We start from the raw sequence: 15,338 nt of genomic DNA, 5'->3' as shown, positions 1-15,338 counted from the left end.
TGACACAGCCTCAGTTGCCCGACCAGTAGACATATAGAAAATCCGTAGAGAGATAATTCATTGGCCTACGATGATATAGTGAAACCATTTGCGACCGGCCGCTTAGGCAAGCTTAGCTTCGCCACAGCTTCAATAAGCTATTTTCGTAGGCGATGTACCATCTTCGATTTCTCTCTCTCCACCATGTGGCGCGGGATGATAATAACCTCGGCCTATTTGTCAACCAGAACGCAACATCTAATAAATAGCACCAGAGAGCCGATATATAGTCTTATCGCCGACGATATCTGGGCTCCTTCTTTAATTCGGCGTTGCGGGATTGTAATCCGATGCACTGGTATCAGTAAATTCGACCTCGACTCCGTCCGTGTGCCAACCACTACCCGCTTCAACGGTCCGATCACCGGATTCTCCGCCCTCACTGCTGTGAAGAGGAGCAACGCTGTTGCATGTCTTTATTTTTCCGAATCTTCCAACGTCAGACCAGTTCGCGATAATAACTTGAGCAAATTCCACTGCATTGATCGCATGTATTTGTGGTAGGTATTGCCAAGGATCATCGTCTGACACAGACTGGGATAACTTCCCAATCCTAACTTTGCCACTCAATAAGAGCCTCCTCGTAGGGATTGAATGAATGAAGTTGCCCAATAACCAAGTGTCTATGCGACGAGCTGTCTTCCTACTTCTCTTACCATCCTGTAGAACCAGTTGCTCTATAGAAGAGGCTTGATGCTCCGTCTGTGACTCTACAGTCTCTGTATCAGAAGCACGCTGGATATTTAAGCGAAATATATGTAGACTTCTGTCGAACGCTGACTTGTGTAACCCACGATTTGCGAGTAGATCAGATCCATAACTAAATGTGTGAGCATCGGTTAGCGTAGCGAAGAGATGCTGACTTGGTGCCGTCTGTGTTTGGAAACGGGAACCGGCGACGGTTCCACGAATCCACCGCGGGTAAATTCTGCTCGTAGCACGATACTCATGCTGTTTCCCAGACATCATTATCCTAATAATACCAAGCTGGCTTGGGGACAAATACACTTCATATCTGAGAATATCTTCGAAGCCAACTATCGTGAGCTCTTCCTGTATGCAAGAAATTTCGTAGCAAATTTGAAAGTATCCGTTTCTTTTTAAGGCACGTATGGTATGTTCATCATCCAATAGTGCCAGAGAGCGACATATGTGGAATATTGGAACATCGCGGTTGCCATCATCAACACGCCGGTTTGCAAGATTCCGCATCTGCATACGCTGTTTTCGACTCATTCCGAGCTGCTCGCGTGCCGCTTCGACGGACCGTAGAAGTTCTTCGAGTCGCGGTAATAGTCTCAAGCATTCATTGGGGTCCCCTTCGATTGGTACTGGCTGTGGCTCGGGTCTTCGACTGCGTAGACTGAGGTCGAGGTCATTTGGACGAGCCAAAAGATCCACTAAGTCCGAACCATCCCCTTCTAGATTTTCCAGATGGTGAAAATTGGTCAGATGTTGAATGATATCGGTTTGAGTATGGTAAAATATGCCGAGGCTGCATTTTCCAAATGCATGAAAATTGACCAGGTGATTTCCCAAGCGTGAGAAAACTTCTTGGTCATCCCAAATAAATTCTTTGCTGCAAAATCGACATCGACTGAGGCCATTTGGTCCATCATGCACAAAACCGTCATCAATACCAGTTAGAGCATCGCATGTCCAATGTGTACCATGTACGTCTCGCCCGGCTAATTGCGAGTCACCTGTCTTTTTAATAACGCTCAAGCTTGATGCGATACTACTAACGCTGGACTGCACAGAGGAAAGCTTTTCGGACATCGAGTCCACATCTCTTTCGAGTTGCTTAAGTTGGGATTCCAGTTGTAAACGGCGTTCATAGGCTAGCTGATCGTATATTCTGCTCTGTGTAAGCTGCGAGAAAAAGATCCAATATAAATATGCACCTACCTGCCAAGAAGAGATAAGTCCAGAATGAGTCTGTCCCTCTGTGCCGACACCCTACGTGATAATCTCTGCCACAATTCTTTATTTCCAGCTTGGCTAACCCGTTGGACCATAACCTTCCAACGGTTAACACCTATAGTTTGCATTTGCTGCAATTTTGGCTCACGATACCAACAACCAATCTCGAAACTGCAGTTCTGAATGCTAGCGCTTAATTGCGACAAGGCACTTTGCAGAGCGGGATGACTATTATTGGCACATTGTGATATGAGATCTCTGCTACCATCAAGGACTTTGTGTAACCCTCGAATGTTGTCTAGAAGAGCTTTTGTTTCTTCGGGCGCATACTTTATTGCCTCTAGAAATTCCTTTAGCGCTAGAAGACCGCTGAGAGCCTGGCCAGCAAATGCAAGAATGCCAGTAACTGACGCAGCTGACGCAACTATCTCCATAGCGACCCACTCGACGAAAAACGGGTTCAGAATCATTCAATAGTGAGAACCAAGGAAAGACAGCAAGAGTATACTCGAGCTTAACGAAAAGCCATCATTCCTGTAAAGCTGAAGGCATCGTGGCTGAAGAAGTGAGAGTGGAAGTGTGCCTTGCACACAGCCTCGGGCGTTATCAACCGAAAGCGGGGCTCTTCTTGCATTTCGAGCCTTGTTATGCTCCAGGCGATGCATGCCTGGGTATATTAAAACTAGAATTGTCTTGTCGACGAATTTCGACAACTTCCATTTTTGATTGGAAAAGTCATGGCTGGTTGGTATAATTAATTGTTGGGAGTTTTTTCTCCTCTCAAAAAGCAAAAAGGGTGAGAGGAGGGATTAACTTATCGCCGGCCCCCCAGGTGTTACCTACGGATGGCCCGTGTAAAACTGTTTGGCCATTTTTGGAATGGAAAGAGACCTAGAAAATCGTTGCAATTTTCAAATGTTGAAATATCGGTACGAAAGTGATCTTACCGGACCTCGATAACTCTTATCTAGGACTCATAGGAATCGGCCAAGGACTCGGCCAGCCGTATTTGGAAGTTGAACATACAGATAACAGTCCATTATTTTCGAGATCCGATTCCCCGATACGCGTATGTGATTGGAATGCATGAGACCCGGGGTAAGACTCATGCGGTAGGGAGGTTAAAGGACGTAGGGGAAGCTGAACTTGCATACAACTGCACGAATCACACTCAACGTATTTCCAACAATTATTCCAGACCCTCTCTCTTGGTCTTTAGAACCTGGCATCGCAGGTTACATACATGGAGTTGAAGCTCGAGACTATGCGAGTTATCACCAAACTCGATGGGTTTCGATGGGTTTAATATGACTATGTGACCAATCAGATGTTTCAATTCTTTAGCGTCATGCATATGCAGGTCGGAACTGGCCCTGAACCCGACCCCGCATAAGCACACTACGGACCGGAACCGGTGTAAGTTAACTAACCCCTCATAAATCTGCATGTCTATCTCCTTTAACTTCCACTTTCGAACGTCAAATGGAATCCTTTAACTTAAAAAGTATAGTGTGCATAAAGCACGTCTTACACTAATCTATATCGTATATAGTCTAGGACTGACATCAAAAGGGCTATGACACTCAATACATAACACAACGAAGTCATCACAGATCATCTGGCTCCCCGCATCGAAACGGTGCATATTATGTGTGTTACACAATTAGGTGATTGACTACTAGTTATTTGAGTCAGCACACCCGTCTTTTTGGGGGTCAACTGTGGAGAATGATATCACTCGCATATGGAAACGTTCGAGATCAGGCGGTACCAGAGTAAGACCTAGAAAACTACAAATATTCTCGATCTTCAATCAACTCCCTATGTCTAAGTAATTTGTAAGTTACCGTACAACTGACTTGCAGATTTACTATACACATGACTATCAAAATGCAAGTGAGTACGAATAATCGTATAGTTGACAAAGCAAAGACTATGACTCGTTGACTCTAATAAACATTACGAAATACGGCAAGCCGGGGTTAAATAATTGAAGTCATATAATCCACTTACATACATGTACATACCTAGGTACGTCCCAAGTAATTAAATACTTAGGTAGTACGATCGTGTAACACCAAAACAGTAGATATGCGGTAAAGGAATCGCATTCAGAACGTGTCTAAGGTGGCATAGTGGGTCACATTCGCGTGCTAGGCGAACTAATGTTACTAAGGCTGGCCTAGGTCGTGGGTCACTTATCAGGAACAAACCAGTCCGACTTACCGAAATTTCCGTACCTCCTAACCTGTCGCCTGTAAAGACCACTACGATTCAAGCGGTCGGATCTCTCGTACCTACTCCGTAAGTCAGTACATAAGCGTGGATAACCAACCTTAGTTAGAATTTAGCTGGGATACCCTATCACTGCCGGAGTACACCGCGCCGGTGTAGAATCACCTGCGACGCCCCACATGCGGCATACAAGTACTTGCAAGATACATCGAAGGGACAAACTGACTCACGATCTTTGGAAGTTACATCGTCGTATCAGAAGAGCCCACCAAGGCGCCCCACTACGAAGAAAGTTACATTCACTACATTAGCAGGTTGTAGCTACATGATCTAATCCGTAGTAGATGGATCCTTCCATTCAAACCGTTCAATAATATTCTCTTGCGACTTTTTTAATGCTATCTACCTAACTATCTCACTGCTCCACCCACCCCCCAGGAGATTTCCGATTTACACGCCGCCATCTTTTTTTCACTTCTTTCTACTTTTTTGCTTATCTTCTTCCCAACGACAACGGACTGTTATGAGTAGCGATATCTATCATTGTCTCGTCGTCGCACACCAATTGACTACGAGATCTCCGTGAAAGGAAATCCTACCGGTCTGGTGGATCTAATCCCAATTGCTTACCACTTTCGCGAGTGGCCTAGGGAGAAGCGAGAAGAAACATGAGCTTTGCCTCGTGTACATGGCCGATATGGCGGACTGATGACTTTACAACATGTTTTCAATCCGAGTGAGTGTTCCCTTATGCTTTGTCTGGGTCTAATGTGTGTCTCGCCTACTAACGACTTCCAAAAAGTTATCTGCAGATCCTTTTTCCGATCGTCATAATATCTCTATCCCTCCTTCACCTCCTAGTCCAGACTATCTATCGTAATGTTAAATTAAAACGAGCTCACGATTACGACCCTATACCTGATCATCAAGGCCATACGGAAGTTCCTCCCGAGGAGGACGACTGCTTGAGTACCGACGATGATGAAGGACTATCTATAAATGCGAATGGCGGTGGCCGCCTTGCGCTAGTCAAGACCACCTCTAAAGGTTCCATAATCCAAGCCAACACACCACCTGCTCGAGATCTATTAGTTATCATTGAAGAAGTCGCAATACTTGGCTTGGTGGCTGTTAATGTTATTGCTTTGGTAACAAACACTTTCAAGGGCCATGGCTTGTTGGCGGCTATCGTGGGTTTGGTCAGTTGGGTGTACGTTTTCATTCTTGCGACGCTTCGGCTGTTTCTAGGAAACACCAAATGGCGGATTCCACGACTTTGGAACCATACCGCATTTATCTATGGCTTCCAATGGCTCTTTACTATTATCATATTCCGCTCCGTTATCGTCCATCCTAGTTCTAGGCTTGCGCAAGTCCTCGTCATTGTCGAGTTTTCTTTAACGACACTCTTGTTTGGAATCGCTATGAACACTAGAAAGGGTAACAAGACGGTTGTCATGGAATGGGAAGGCAATCTCGAGCCATCGCGTGAACCGCTAGCTTCGGTTCTCTCCTTGTTAACTTTTGCTTGGATCGACCCTATGCTGTGGCAAGGTTACAAGAAACCTCTTGAGATTGCGAACGTGTGGAATCTTTTACCTCGCGACAAGGCCGCTACCGTTCTTGCCAACTATCGCCAAGTTAAGAAGACTACATCTCTGGCTCTACATTTGACCAAGTACTTCAAGGGCTTGCTTATCATTCAGTGCTTGTGGGCTGTGATTGAGGGTATTCTAACCTTTGCTCCGACGCTTCTCCTTAAGGCTATTCTCGAGTATGTTGAAAGACCTGAAATCGCCCCAAGAAACGTTCTCTGGCTCTACGTTATTTTACTTCCAGTATCCGATGTCGTCCGTTCCATTGCTAATGGTCAATCCTTATGGATTGGCCGAAAAATCTGTATCCGAATCCGTGCTATTATAATTGGCGAAATCTATGCCAAAGCGCTCCGACGCAAGGCTGCAAGTGGCAGTGATGCCGTCCTCGGGAATACGGACGCGACTAATGCTAAAGAGACGAAACTAGACAAGCTAAAGAGGTTCTTAAGATTGAAGAAAGCGGATAAGAAGTCCAATGCGAAAGACGGCGATGCGAAGAAGGATGCAGCCAAAGATGCGGACGAGCAAGCGAACCTAGGAACCATCATTAATCTTATGTCGGTTGACAGCTTCAAGATTTCTGAATGTACTTCCTATCTGCACTTCTTGCTAGCATCTGCTCCTTCGGAGCTGATCGTGGCCATCGCATTGCTCTACCGTGTTATGGGTCTAAGTGCTATTCCAGGTCTAATTGTTATGGTTCTCCTTTTACCGGTCAATATTCTATTGGCTAAAGGTTTCAACTATACCCAACGTAAGATCATGGCTGCGACAGACAAGCGAATCCACACTACGAACGAGATCCTCCAGAACATTCGAATAATCAAATACTTCGCTTGGGAAAAGCGATTCGGCGATATCGTTGACGAGAAACGACGTAACGAATTACAAGCCTTACGGAACCGTTATATGATCTGGGCACTTGCCGTTGCTATTTGGAACACAGTGCCTGTTCTTATTACGTTTTTCTCATTTTTGGTGTACACCAAGATTGAGCACAAGCCTTTGTACCCCTCCGTTGCATTTACCGCCATCTCCCTCTTTGTACTACTAAGAATACCTCTGGACCAATTAGGAGACATGATTGCCCACATTCAAGAGGCTAAGGTATCCGTTGATCGTGTCGAAGAATTTTTAAATGAGGACGAGACGGAGAAATATGAACAACTCGGACCGGACAACGTCGATGAGAATGGTAAGAAGGTCATCGGCTTCAGAGATGCAACCTTCATCTGGGGCGGTAAAGATGCTGTCGCCGCCGATGGAACAATGGCTTTTCGGCTTATCGACATCAACGTTGATTTCAAGATTGGCAAGCTCAACATTATCGCTGGTCCTACAGGCTCTGGAAAAACCTCAATGCTTATGGCCTTGCTTGGCGAAATGACTTTGACGAAAGGCAAAGTTTACCTACCTGGTGCTCGCAGCCGTGAAGATGTCCGACCAGACCCCGAGACAGGTCTAACCGAAACTTGCGCCTATGTCGCTCAATCCGCCTGGCTGGTAAACGCTAATATTAAAGACAACATTTTATTCTCCGCCCCGTACGACGAGAAGAGGTATAAGGATGTTTTAGTGGCGTGCGCCCTAGAAAGAGATCTCGAAATACTTGACAATGGCGACGAAACATTGGTTGGAGAAAATGGTATCACCCTATCCGGTGGTCAAAAGCAGCGCATTTCTCTGGCCCGCGCCGTATACTCGAACTCTCGACATGTTTTACTTGACGACTGCCTAAGCGCCGTGGATTCGCATACTGCTAAATGGATTTTCAGTAAATGTATCAAGGGCGAGTTGATGAAGAATCGTACTTGTATCCTTATTACGCATAACACTACTCTTTGTGCACCGTTATCTGAGTATGTTGTACTACTCGACAACGGAAAGGTGGATACCCAAGGAACAGCGGAAGAAGTCATCGCTTCTGGCAAGCTCGGCGAGGAAATTCGCAACAAATCTCGACCTGGCTCCTCAGATGCTTCACGTGTCCCGTCCAGAGTACCTTCGAGTGTCGGTGACGAAAGCGACCAAACTCTCATCGATCATAATACAAATGGAAACACCAAAACCGTCAATGGCCAGGAGAAATCGCAACGAAACACGCCTCAAGAGACTAAAGCCACGGGCGCCGTCAAGTGGTCGGTTATCAGTCTCTATCTTCGGGCTATGGGTACTTGGTGGTTCTGGCTTGTCGCTGTTCTCGTTTTTGGTAGCCAACAATTCAGCGGTGTTGCCTCTAACTTGTGGATCAAAGAATGGGCCAACCAATACACTTCAAGCCCTGAAAGCATCTCCATCTCCAATATACAATCCTCAGTGTATTCTCGCGTTGCTCCGAGCTCCTGGACTACCCCGGCATTTTTCACGTCGGCTAAGAGCTTCATCAGCACATCCTTTGCCACCCCAGCAGAATACTCGACCGTCGATGTACCGGAAGTCAATGTAGACTATTATCTACTTGTCCTCGCGTTGATAGGTATTGTTGGAGCATTCTTGGCTTTAACTCGTGATATCTGGCTATTCTTCGGTTCTCTTACTGCGTCCTGGAAACTTCACAACAAACTCATGTCGTCTGTGTCTAGAGCAAAGTTCAAGTTCTTTGACGTGACCCCGCTCGGACAGCTGATGAACCGGTTTAGCAAGGATCTCGAAGCCATCGATCAAGAAGTTGCGCCTGTCGCTATTGGTGTAATGAGCTGTGCTATGGGCATTGTAATCACTGTGGTACTAATAGCAGCTATCACTCCAGGCTTCCTAATTGCTGCCCTCTTTATCACAGCCTTTTACGTCTTCGTCGGCATGTTCTACCTTCGAGCCTCGAGAGATCTCAAGCGACTTGAGTCTGTCAACAGGAGTCCTCTTTTCCAACAATTCGGTGAGACGCTCTCTGGTGTCACGACCATTCGTGCCTATGGCGATGAGCGACGATTCATCCGCGAAAACCTTACTAGGATCAACACACAAGCTCGTCCGTTCATCTTCCTATGGGCTGCTAACAGATGGCTCGCATTCCGAACGGATCTTCTGGGTGATTTCGTATCGTTCTTCGCTGGTGTATTTATCATTCTTAGTGTAGGAAAGATAGACGCCGGCTCTGCGGGTATATCCTTGAGTTATGCTATTGCCTTCTCCGACAACATCCTATGGCTCGTACGTCTATACGCCATGAATGAGCAAAACATGAACTCTGTCGAGCGTGTCAAAGAGTACCTTGACGTGGAACAGGAAGCGCCACCGGTTATCGAAGAGAGCCGTCCTTCGCAGAACTGGCCTGCACATGGTGCCGTCGAGTTTATCGGTTACTCCACGAGATATCGCAAGGAACTCGATCCTGTTTTGAAGAATGTCACTTTCAAGATCGAACCTCGTGAGAAGGTTGGTATCGTGGGACGAACTGGTGCTGGAAAGAGTTCCCTCACATTGGCTATTTTCCGTGCACTTGAAGCGGAGAGCGGTAAAATCCTAATTGACGGTATCGATATTGGTATGATTGGTTTACAGGATCTCCGAGAAGCCATTACCATCGTCCCTCAAGACCCGACTCTTTTCACCGGTACCATCCGAACGAATCTCGACCCCTTCAATCTTTACACTGATGAGGAGGTTTTCACTGCTCTCAAGAAAGTCCGGCTTATTGGCCCGAACGAAACGTTACCATTTACGACGGGAGCTCTCTTAGCCTCGGCAGAAAACGAGACGCAGGATAATCAAGCCGTTACTTCTCCCACTACACCAACTACCAACAAAAACATCTTCCTCGATCTATCCTCGCCCGTCGCCGAATCCGGTACGAATCTCTCGCAAGGTCAAAGACAACTTTTATGTCTTGCTCGTGCCATGCTCCGAAACCCCAAGGTCCTCGTGATGGACGAAGCCACCGCATCTATCGATTACGCCACGGACTCTAAGATCCAAGAAACGATTCGCGATCTCAAGAGCACCATTATTACCATTGCGCACCGTCTCGCCACGATCGTCGATTACGACAAGGTATTGGTACTCGACCACGGCGCAGTTGTGGAGTACGGACACCCGCACGAACTCCTAAAGAACGAGAATGGAAATTTTAGGAGTATGTGTGAGATGAGCGGGGACATGGACACCTTGGCGAAAGCCGCAAAGAAGGCGTGGGATGACAAGAAGCTCGTGGATGATGAGTAGGAACGCAGACACGCGGGCGAAGACGTATCATCAGCCCAAGATGAAGTTAATTGAAAAGGAATGAAAATAATTACATAAGGACAAAAATTCCATATACATACACTTTTTCATAGGTACACTGGTGATGAAATGTACCTTTTTCTCACTTAGTGCTTGCTCCGAGGCATTCTTTGGTGTTGTTGGCGTTGATTGCCGGCTGCTGATGTGGTGATGATGGGTGTCGTATATGAAAGTGTGTTGTGTGTGGGTGATGCATCTGTATATAGAGATTAGAAAGCGTCACTTTTACTTGTTTATATGCAATGAAATTGTGGTTTGTTAATTTCAATGTGCTGTCTGTGTAGAGTTATATGTAAGGCGACTAATAGATTTCTTGATATGCTTCGAAGACGTGTAGATGGTGGATTGATAGTGAGATGATTACGAAGCTAGATATTTCCTTGCATGAAGCTTCGTCGCTGCATACGTCACGAGCTTAGCTGTAGTTCAATGTGCATGGGTGATTAACGTATCTCCAACTCCTCGTACTTCAGCACACTTTTTCATCAATTCCATTCATAACGCGAGTTCATGATAATTTGTAATCTGCTTTAATACATCGAAGAGCTCTTCCGCCAAATACCTAGATACGCACCTGACTTCACGTCTGTACGTACATAACCCAGGTATCTAGCAGTAAATGCTCCTATTTTTGCTTTACTTTGCTATGCTATGCTTTTTCACTTTTCCCATCGCCCGTTTTCCATTTCACGAACATAATACACATACACATAATTTTTTTTCTCACCCGCCCCTTATCCGAACGTAACGGAGTGCCCCTTCTTCAACGCACGCGAGTGATCCATAACAACCACCGCGGTGGAGCCTAACCCTCATCCAAAAACCTATCTCAAGATGTAGTCTACTCGGCGCCCTTCTTCGCCTTACTACTAGCACCGCTCTTAACGCGGCGCGCAGAGGGGCGGTTCAAGTGGTCCGAGGGGATCCAGCTCTCATCATATCCCTTATCGGTACCCGTAGCGGAGCCCTCACCGCCGGATAGGGGTTCCCTTTCGGCGGATGGAGAGGTAGCGGTGCGGGCCTTCTTGGAGGGCTTACCGCCGCTGGGGCCGCTGCGCTTGGTTTGGGGGAAGAGGGCTTCGATGTAGGTCTTGTAGACGAAATAGCAGGTACCGGCGAAGGCGGCGGAGAGGAAGATGTAGAGGAAGATGCTGGAAATTTTTAGTTAGTTTGAGAATCACAAGAGGGGGGAAGGGATTAAGAAGAAACTCACATTTGAGGGTCGAAGATGCTGGTAGGAGCCTCAACAATGCTAACAGTCTGGTCGTAAACGCCAACTTGGAAGATCTGGTTCGCGGCATTGGTGACGACGCCCATGATCTGAAGGCGCACATCCTGGGGTTGCATGTCGAGAACGAAGGAGTAGGGCAGCGACTGCTTCTCGCCGGCGGGAATAGAAGCCTCGTAACGGACGGTGGTCAAGTTGCGGACAACGGCAGAGGCTGGGTTGGCCTCATCGATAGCACCCTTAGGGTTTAGCAGCTGACCGCCGAGGAAAGCGACGAGGATGGGCTCATTCTCATTGTTGGTGATGTCGATGACAGCTTTAGTAGGTCGGCCATTGACTAGCTTTACACCGAAGATGTCGTCGGCTTCGGGGAAAGTAGCGACGACGTCGGCTTTGAGCTCGACTTCGGGAGGGCTACCAGCGTCTTCGGCCAGGGGCTAGGAATTCACGTATTGATTAGTTTGTGACATTTATATAATCGTTTATAGAGTATAATGAAGTAAGGGAGCTTGACTTACATCACCCTCGGCGGCGAAGACAGACGCGACGCGGAGTGCCAGAGCAGCAAGGACAGAGTATCGTAGAGCCACCATGTTGGGCGAAAGGAACGAGATAGGCCACTAGTCAATTAGTAGAAAAAGAAGAAGAAAAGGGGGAAGGATGTAAGAGTAAATTTAGGAAGGAAGCTCAGAAAAGAAAAGATGCGGAGAGAGCTTCCAATTGACTAAGGTATTAGGTAGAGAGGTAGTGAGGTGATAGATTGGTAGATCGGAGAAATTGCGTTGTGTGCAATGTGGTCAAATCGGCCTCGACCCCAAATTGAAAAATAGATGGGTCCCTGAAATTTGGCTTCGACCAATGACGTCGAGTTGCGTTAGATATCCCTGTCCGGGTACGGCCTCCCGGTACATGATTACATAAGGCTTCATACCGTGGGTGGCGCATCCATCTTGCGGCTTGATCGAATTCACCTTCCTCTACTATAAACTCAAGAGTTATTGTTCTTTCCTTACTCTGAGCTCAATTCTAGCTTAAATTCCCACGTTTTATTATTTTTACATGTTATGTTGCCGAATAATTACATGAATAAAATCTCAGATCAGGCACGCGAGTCCGTAAATGATTCACGATGCATGGTGGCGTCTTCGCTACCCCAATTCCACCAACCTCGTCATTTATCTCGTATCTAAATAGTGGTTCATTCATATTATCATTTAGAAGTTTCATTCTGCGGTAGTTGTAAGGGGCACCAATTCAGTCCCTCTATTGACCCTTTTCCTTCTAGCAAGAATAGCGACTACAACGATTTAACCAGGGTTCATTCAATATGAAAACCGAATGGGGGCAATTAAGAACACCCAAAATCTACACCCAATCTTCCCATCTTCCTCCACTCAAATACCCGTATTCCCCCCCTTCCCCAACCTCTTCTCGTTGCCTCAACACATCATCCCAAGTCGGTCCCTCAGCATCCGTCAAGAATCCATTAGCGCAGTACGCAAATTCAACTTGCGCACCCGATATCCCATTACTCCAGTCTGCATAGAAAGCATCATGACGTGGTTCTAGCGCTTCGGCAAGAGATTGCACTTTACCGTCTGGGTGAAGTTGTGCCCAGGGCCGGCGGCACGATTCACTTGTGCAGGTCTTAAGAACGAGTAACAGGGCATCGAGACGCGCGGCTACTTTGTGAGCGGGGTAACCTGCTGCGAGAGGGGCGTCTGATGTAGAAGATGAGGAAAGGAGGTTGTGGAGTTGCCCTGGATCGACCTGTATTTAAAGGTGAAAATTAGTTCCCCCTTTAACATTAAAATATTCAGAGCAAAAAGGAAAGGAAAAGAAGAACACACCGTTAGGTCGTAGAGCTCATGCTCGTTGTTGCACCAAACCGAGTAGTACAAGTTGTACCCGGGACCCGAGATACGGATGGCCTTGTACGTATTATGATCGCGAGGGTTTCCTTTAGGGAATATGTTAGACAGTGCCCTCAAATTCGGAAAAGGGGGTTTAGACTTACGGTTATAAATCCCTTCCCCCATAGCATTTCCCCAGTACTCAATCCCAGCATGCTCACGACGCTCCCCCGCATCACGAACTTCCTCGATTTCGGCCTTCGTCACCGGGATCGGCGCGCCGTCGAAGTCATCCCGGGTCGCAATACCCAAGAGGTCGAAAAATGTCGGCGCGAGGTCGGCGTGCGTAGTCACTACGCCCTTAGCGGTATAATTCGCGGCGACACCCGGGCCTCGCACAATCAATGGCACGTTTACGTCTTCCTCGTACCCGCAGCTCTTGCCGGGTTGAAGACGATGTTGTCCAATATGGTACCCGTTGTCGCTACTGTATACGATATACGTATTATCCAAAATGCCGTGCTCCTCTAGGCGTGAGATGAGACCCTCGACGAGCTCATCGACAGCTTGGAGTGACCGCAGACGCTGCCGATAGAAGTGGTCGTTATAAACCACGTTGGTGTCGTTCTGCTGTGGTAGAGTGTGGATCCAATTCGCGCCGGAAGGCTTTCGAGGGGGTAAGTACATCGTTCATTCAAACGGGTCGAGGGAACATACCTCATCCGGATTGAAATTCGCAGTTCGCGGCACCTTCTCATCCTGGAAAAGGTGTTTATGCCGCTCCGCAGGAACAGGCTCTGTGAACTCAAACGGCAAGTCCTTAAGATCATGACTTCCATCACTAGTGAGATTCATCTCCACATTAGCATGAGGAGCGATAGGCGCAGCGACGAGGAAGAATGGCTTCCCGGCTTCAACAGCGTCGTCTAGTAGCCCGTACGCTTTTTCGGCTAGGACATCCGTGCTGTAATGACCTTCATAACTACGTGGTGCTTCGCCCTTTCGCTGGAATGTGCTGTTCCGGTAGTTATATGTATAAGGGTCAAGCAAGAAATCCTAAACCCATTGATTAGAATAAGTACTAAACGTGTGAGTGAAGGGTCAAAATACCGAGCCCGTGAAGCCACCCGGCTCCGGAGAGTTGTAGTTCTCAATAGTGTGCACATTGAACAGCTTCCCCGTATAATACGTATTATACCCAGCCTCCTGGAGCCACACAGGGAAATAATTATCGTTAAACCCCTGGGATACGAATTTTGGATATCCACCTAGAACATAGTCAGAATAATCCAATTACAAAGTAATCGCCGAAGCCTCTTTCCCACCAAGCTCATAAGAAAAATAACATACCATACGGCGGACTAACATCCGTAACATTCGTATTATGCGAAAACTTGCCCGTCCAAATAGTAACCCTCGACGGACAACAAACCGCCGTCGTCGCATAATGATGACTAAAATACGTGCCCTGATCCAATAAATGCTTTTTCACTAACGGCATATAATCCAAAGACGAAAGATGAACATCCTGGTCATCCGTCAGGATAAAAACAACATTAGGTCGTTTCCCGTGTGTGTGTGTGTGTGTATGTGTATGTGAAGATGATGGCGGTTTACGGCTAGGACCTAGCGGGACCTGAGCCGGGTTCGCATCCGATGATGCGGCCGCCAGGACGGGGAGTATAGCGGTTAGAGCCGCGATGCGCATTTTTGTCCAATTCAATCCTTCACAATTTCTTTCCAAAATATTATCTCACAGCCAAAGACCTGATTGAGGGAAAAATAACAATAGCATGATAAATTGAATAATTTCTGTGTACTTTACCTCCCTTCGTAGCTAGGAGAGCTAGTTACGATAGTGTTTACATAATCGACGATCTACTCCCCAATGAGCGCATACAGGGGTCATATTGCGTGCTTCGGAATAGCGTCGTCACGCAGAAACGTGAATCGGCATCTAAATTTTAATTGACTTCTGCGATATGCCCAGTAAGGGATATCTCAATTAACATCACATAGCGTTAGAGGTGATGTAAATTCAGTATTCCAAAAATTGATCTCAACTAAAGTTATCCTTAAGCGTAATTACTACCAGACCCTAGAATTCAATGTCCAGTTCAACGATCAAGGTATCGACACTATGCAGCCCTAAGTATCGACCATCGATTTTCCCCAACGCAAACGCCTTGCTTGTCCATGCATAATTCCAAAGCATTCAGAAAGGACGTATTCAACCTCAAT

At 46.8% G+C, this 15,338-nt stretch overlaps 4 protein-coding genes across 4 annotated transcripts; 1 reads left to right on the top strand and 3 right to left on the bottom strand.

Moving 5' to 3' along the window:
* Positions 1-28: 28 nt before the first annotated feature.
* On the bottom strand, positions 29-2,678 carry F4822DRAFT_189004 (uncharacterized protein). The gene is made up of 2 exons (XM_051453531.1): positions 1,948-2,678; positions 29-1,897 (listed from the first exon to the last, which is right to left on the bottom strand). The coding sequence occupies exons 1-2, from the start codon at positions 2,430-2,432 to the stop codon at positions 301-303; spliced, it is 2,082 nt and encodes a 693-aa protein (XP_051317321.1). The 5' UTR covers positions 2,433-2,678; the 3' UTR covers positions 29-300.
* Positions 2,679-4,532: 1,854 nt separating this feature from the next.
* F4822DRAFT_188991 (P-loop containing nucleoside triphosphate hydrolase protein) lies at positions 4,533-10,103 on the top strand. Its single transcript, XM_051453530.1, has 2 exons — positions 4,533-4,933; positions 5,000-10,103. The coding sequence occupies exons 1-2, from the start codon at positions 4,866-4,868 to the stop codon at positions 9,954-9,956; spliced, it is 5,025 nt and encodes a 1,674-aa protein (XP_051317320.1). The 5' UTR covers positions 4,533-4,865; the 3' UTR covers positions 9,957-10,103.
* A 754-nt stretch (positions 10,104-10,857) lies between these two features.
* Positions 10,858-11,837, bottom strand: F4822DRAFT_427396 (uncharacterized protein; the record flags this gene model as incomplete). The annotated part of the gene is made up of 3 exons (XM_051460728.1): positions 10,858-11,167; positions 11,230-11,681; positions 11,763-11,837. The coding sequence occupies 3 exons, from the start codon at positions 11,835-11,837 to the stop codon at positions 10,858-10,860; spliced, it is 837 nt and encodes a 278-aa protein (XP_051317319.1).
* A 772-nt stretch (positions 11,838-12,609) lies between these two features.
* F4822DRAFT_427395 (Arylsulphatase) lies at positions 12,610-14,805 on the bottom strand (the record flags this gene model as incomplete). Its single annotated transcript, XM_051460727.1, has 6 exons — positions 12,610-13,014; positions 13,095-13,204; positions 13,262-13,763; positions 13,815-14,153; positions 14,208-14,365; positions 14,448-14,805. 6 exons carry the CDS (start codon positions 14,803-14,805, stop codon positions 12,610-12,612), a joined length of 1,872 nt encoding a protein of 623 aa, XP_051317318.1.
* Positions 14,806-15,338: the final 533 nt, after the last annotated feature.

This window comes from Hypoxylon trugodes (genome assembly GCF_022578975.1).
Source record: "Hypoxylon trugodes strain CBS 135444 unplaced genomic scaffold F4822scaffold_3, whole genome shotgun sequence".
Taxonomy (NCBI): domain Eukaryota; kingdom Fungi; phylum Ascomycota; class Sordariomycetes; order Xylariales; family Hypoxylaceae; genus Hypoxylon; species Hypoxylon trugodes.
The sequence above is the reverse complement of the archived record's forward strand: the minus strand, read 5'-3'. Positions and strand labels throughout refer to the sequence as shown.

Excerpts from the sequence above, each read along its gene's own strand:
- F4822DRAFT_189004 (XM_051453531.1), bottom strand. The coding sequence starts at position 2,432 with ATGATTCTGAACCCGTTTTTCGTCGAGTGGGTCGCTATGGAGATAGTT. Across the intron at positions 1,898-1,947 it reads GACTTATCTCTTCTTGGCAG|AATATACGATCAGCTAGCCT; the intron begins GTAGGTGCATAT and ends TACACAGAGCAG.
- F4822DRAFT_188991 (XM_051453530.1), top strand. The coding sequence starts at position 4,866 with ATGAGCTTTGCCTCGTGTACATGGCCGATATGGCGGACTGATGACTTT. Across the intron at positions 4,934-4,999 it reads ACAACATGTTTTCAATCCGA|TTATCTGCAGATCCTTTTTC; the intron begins GTGAGTGTTCCC and ends ACTTCCAAAAAG.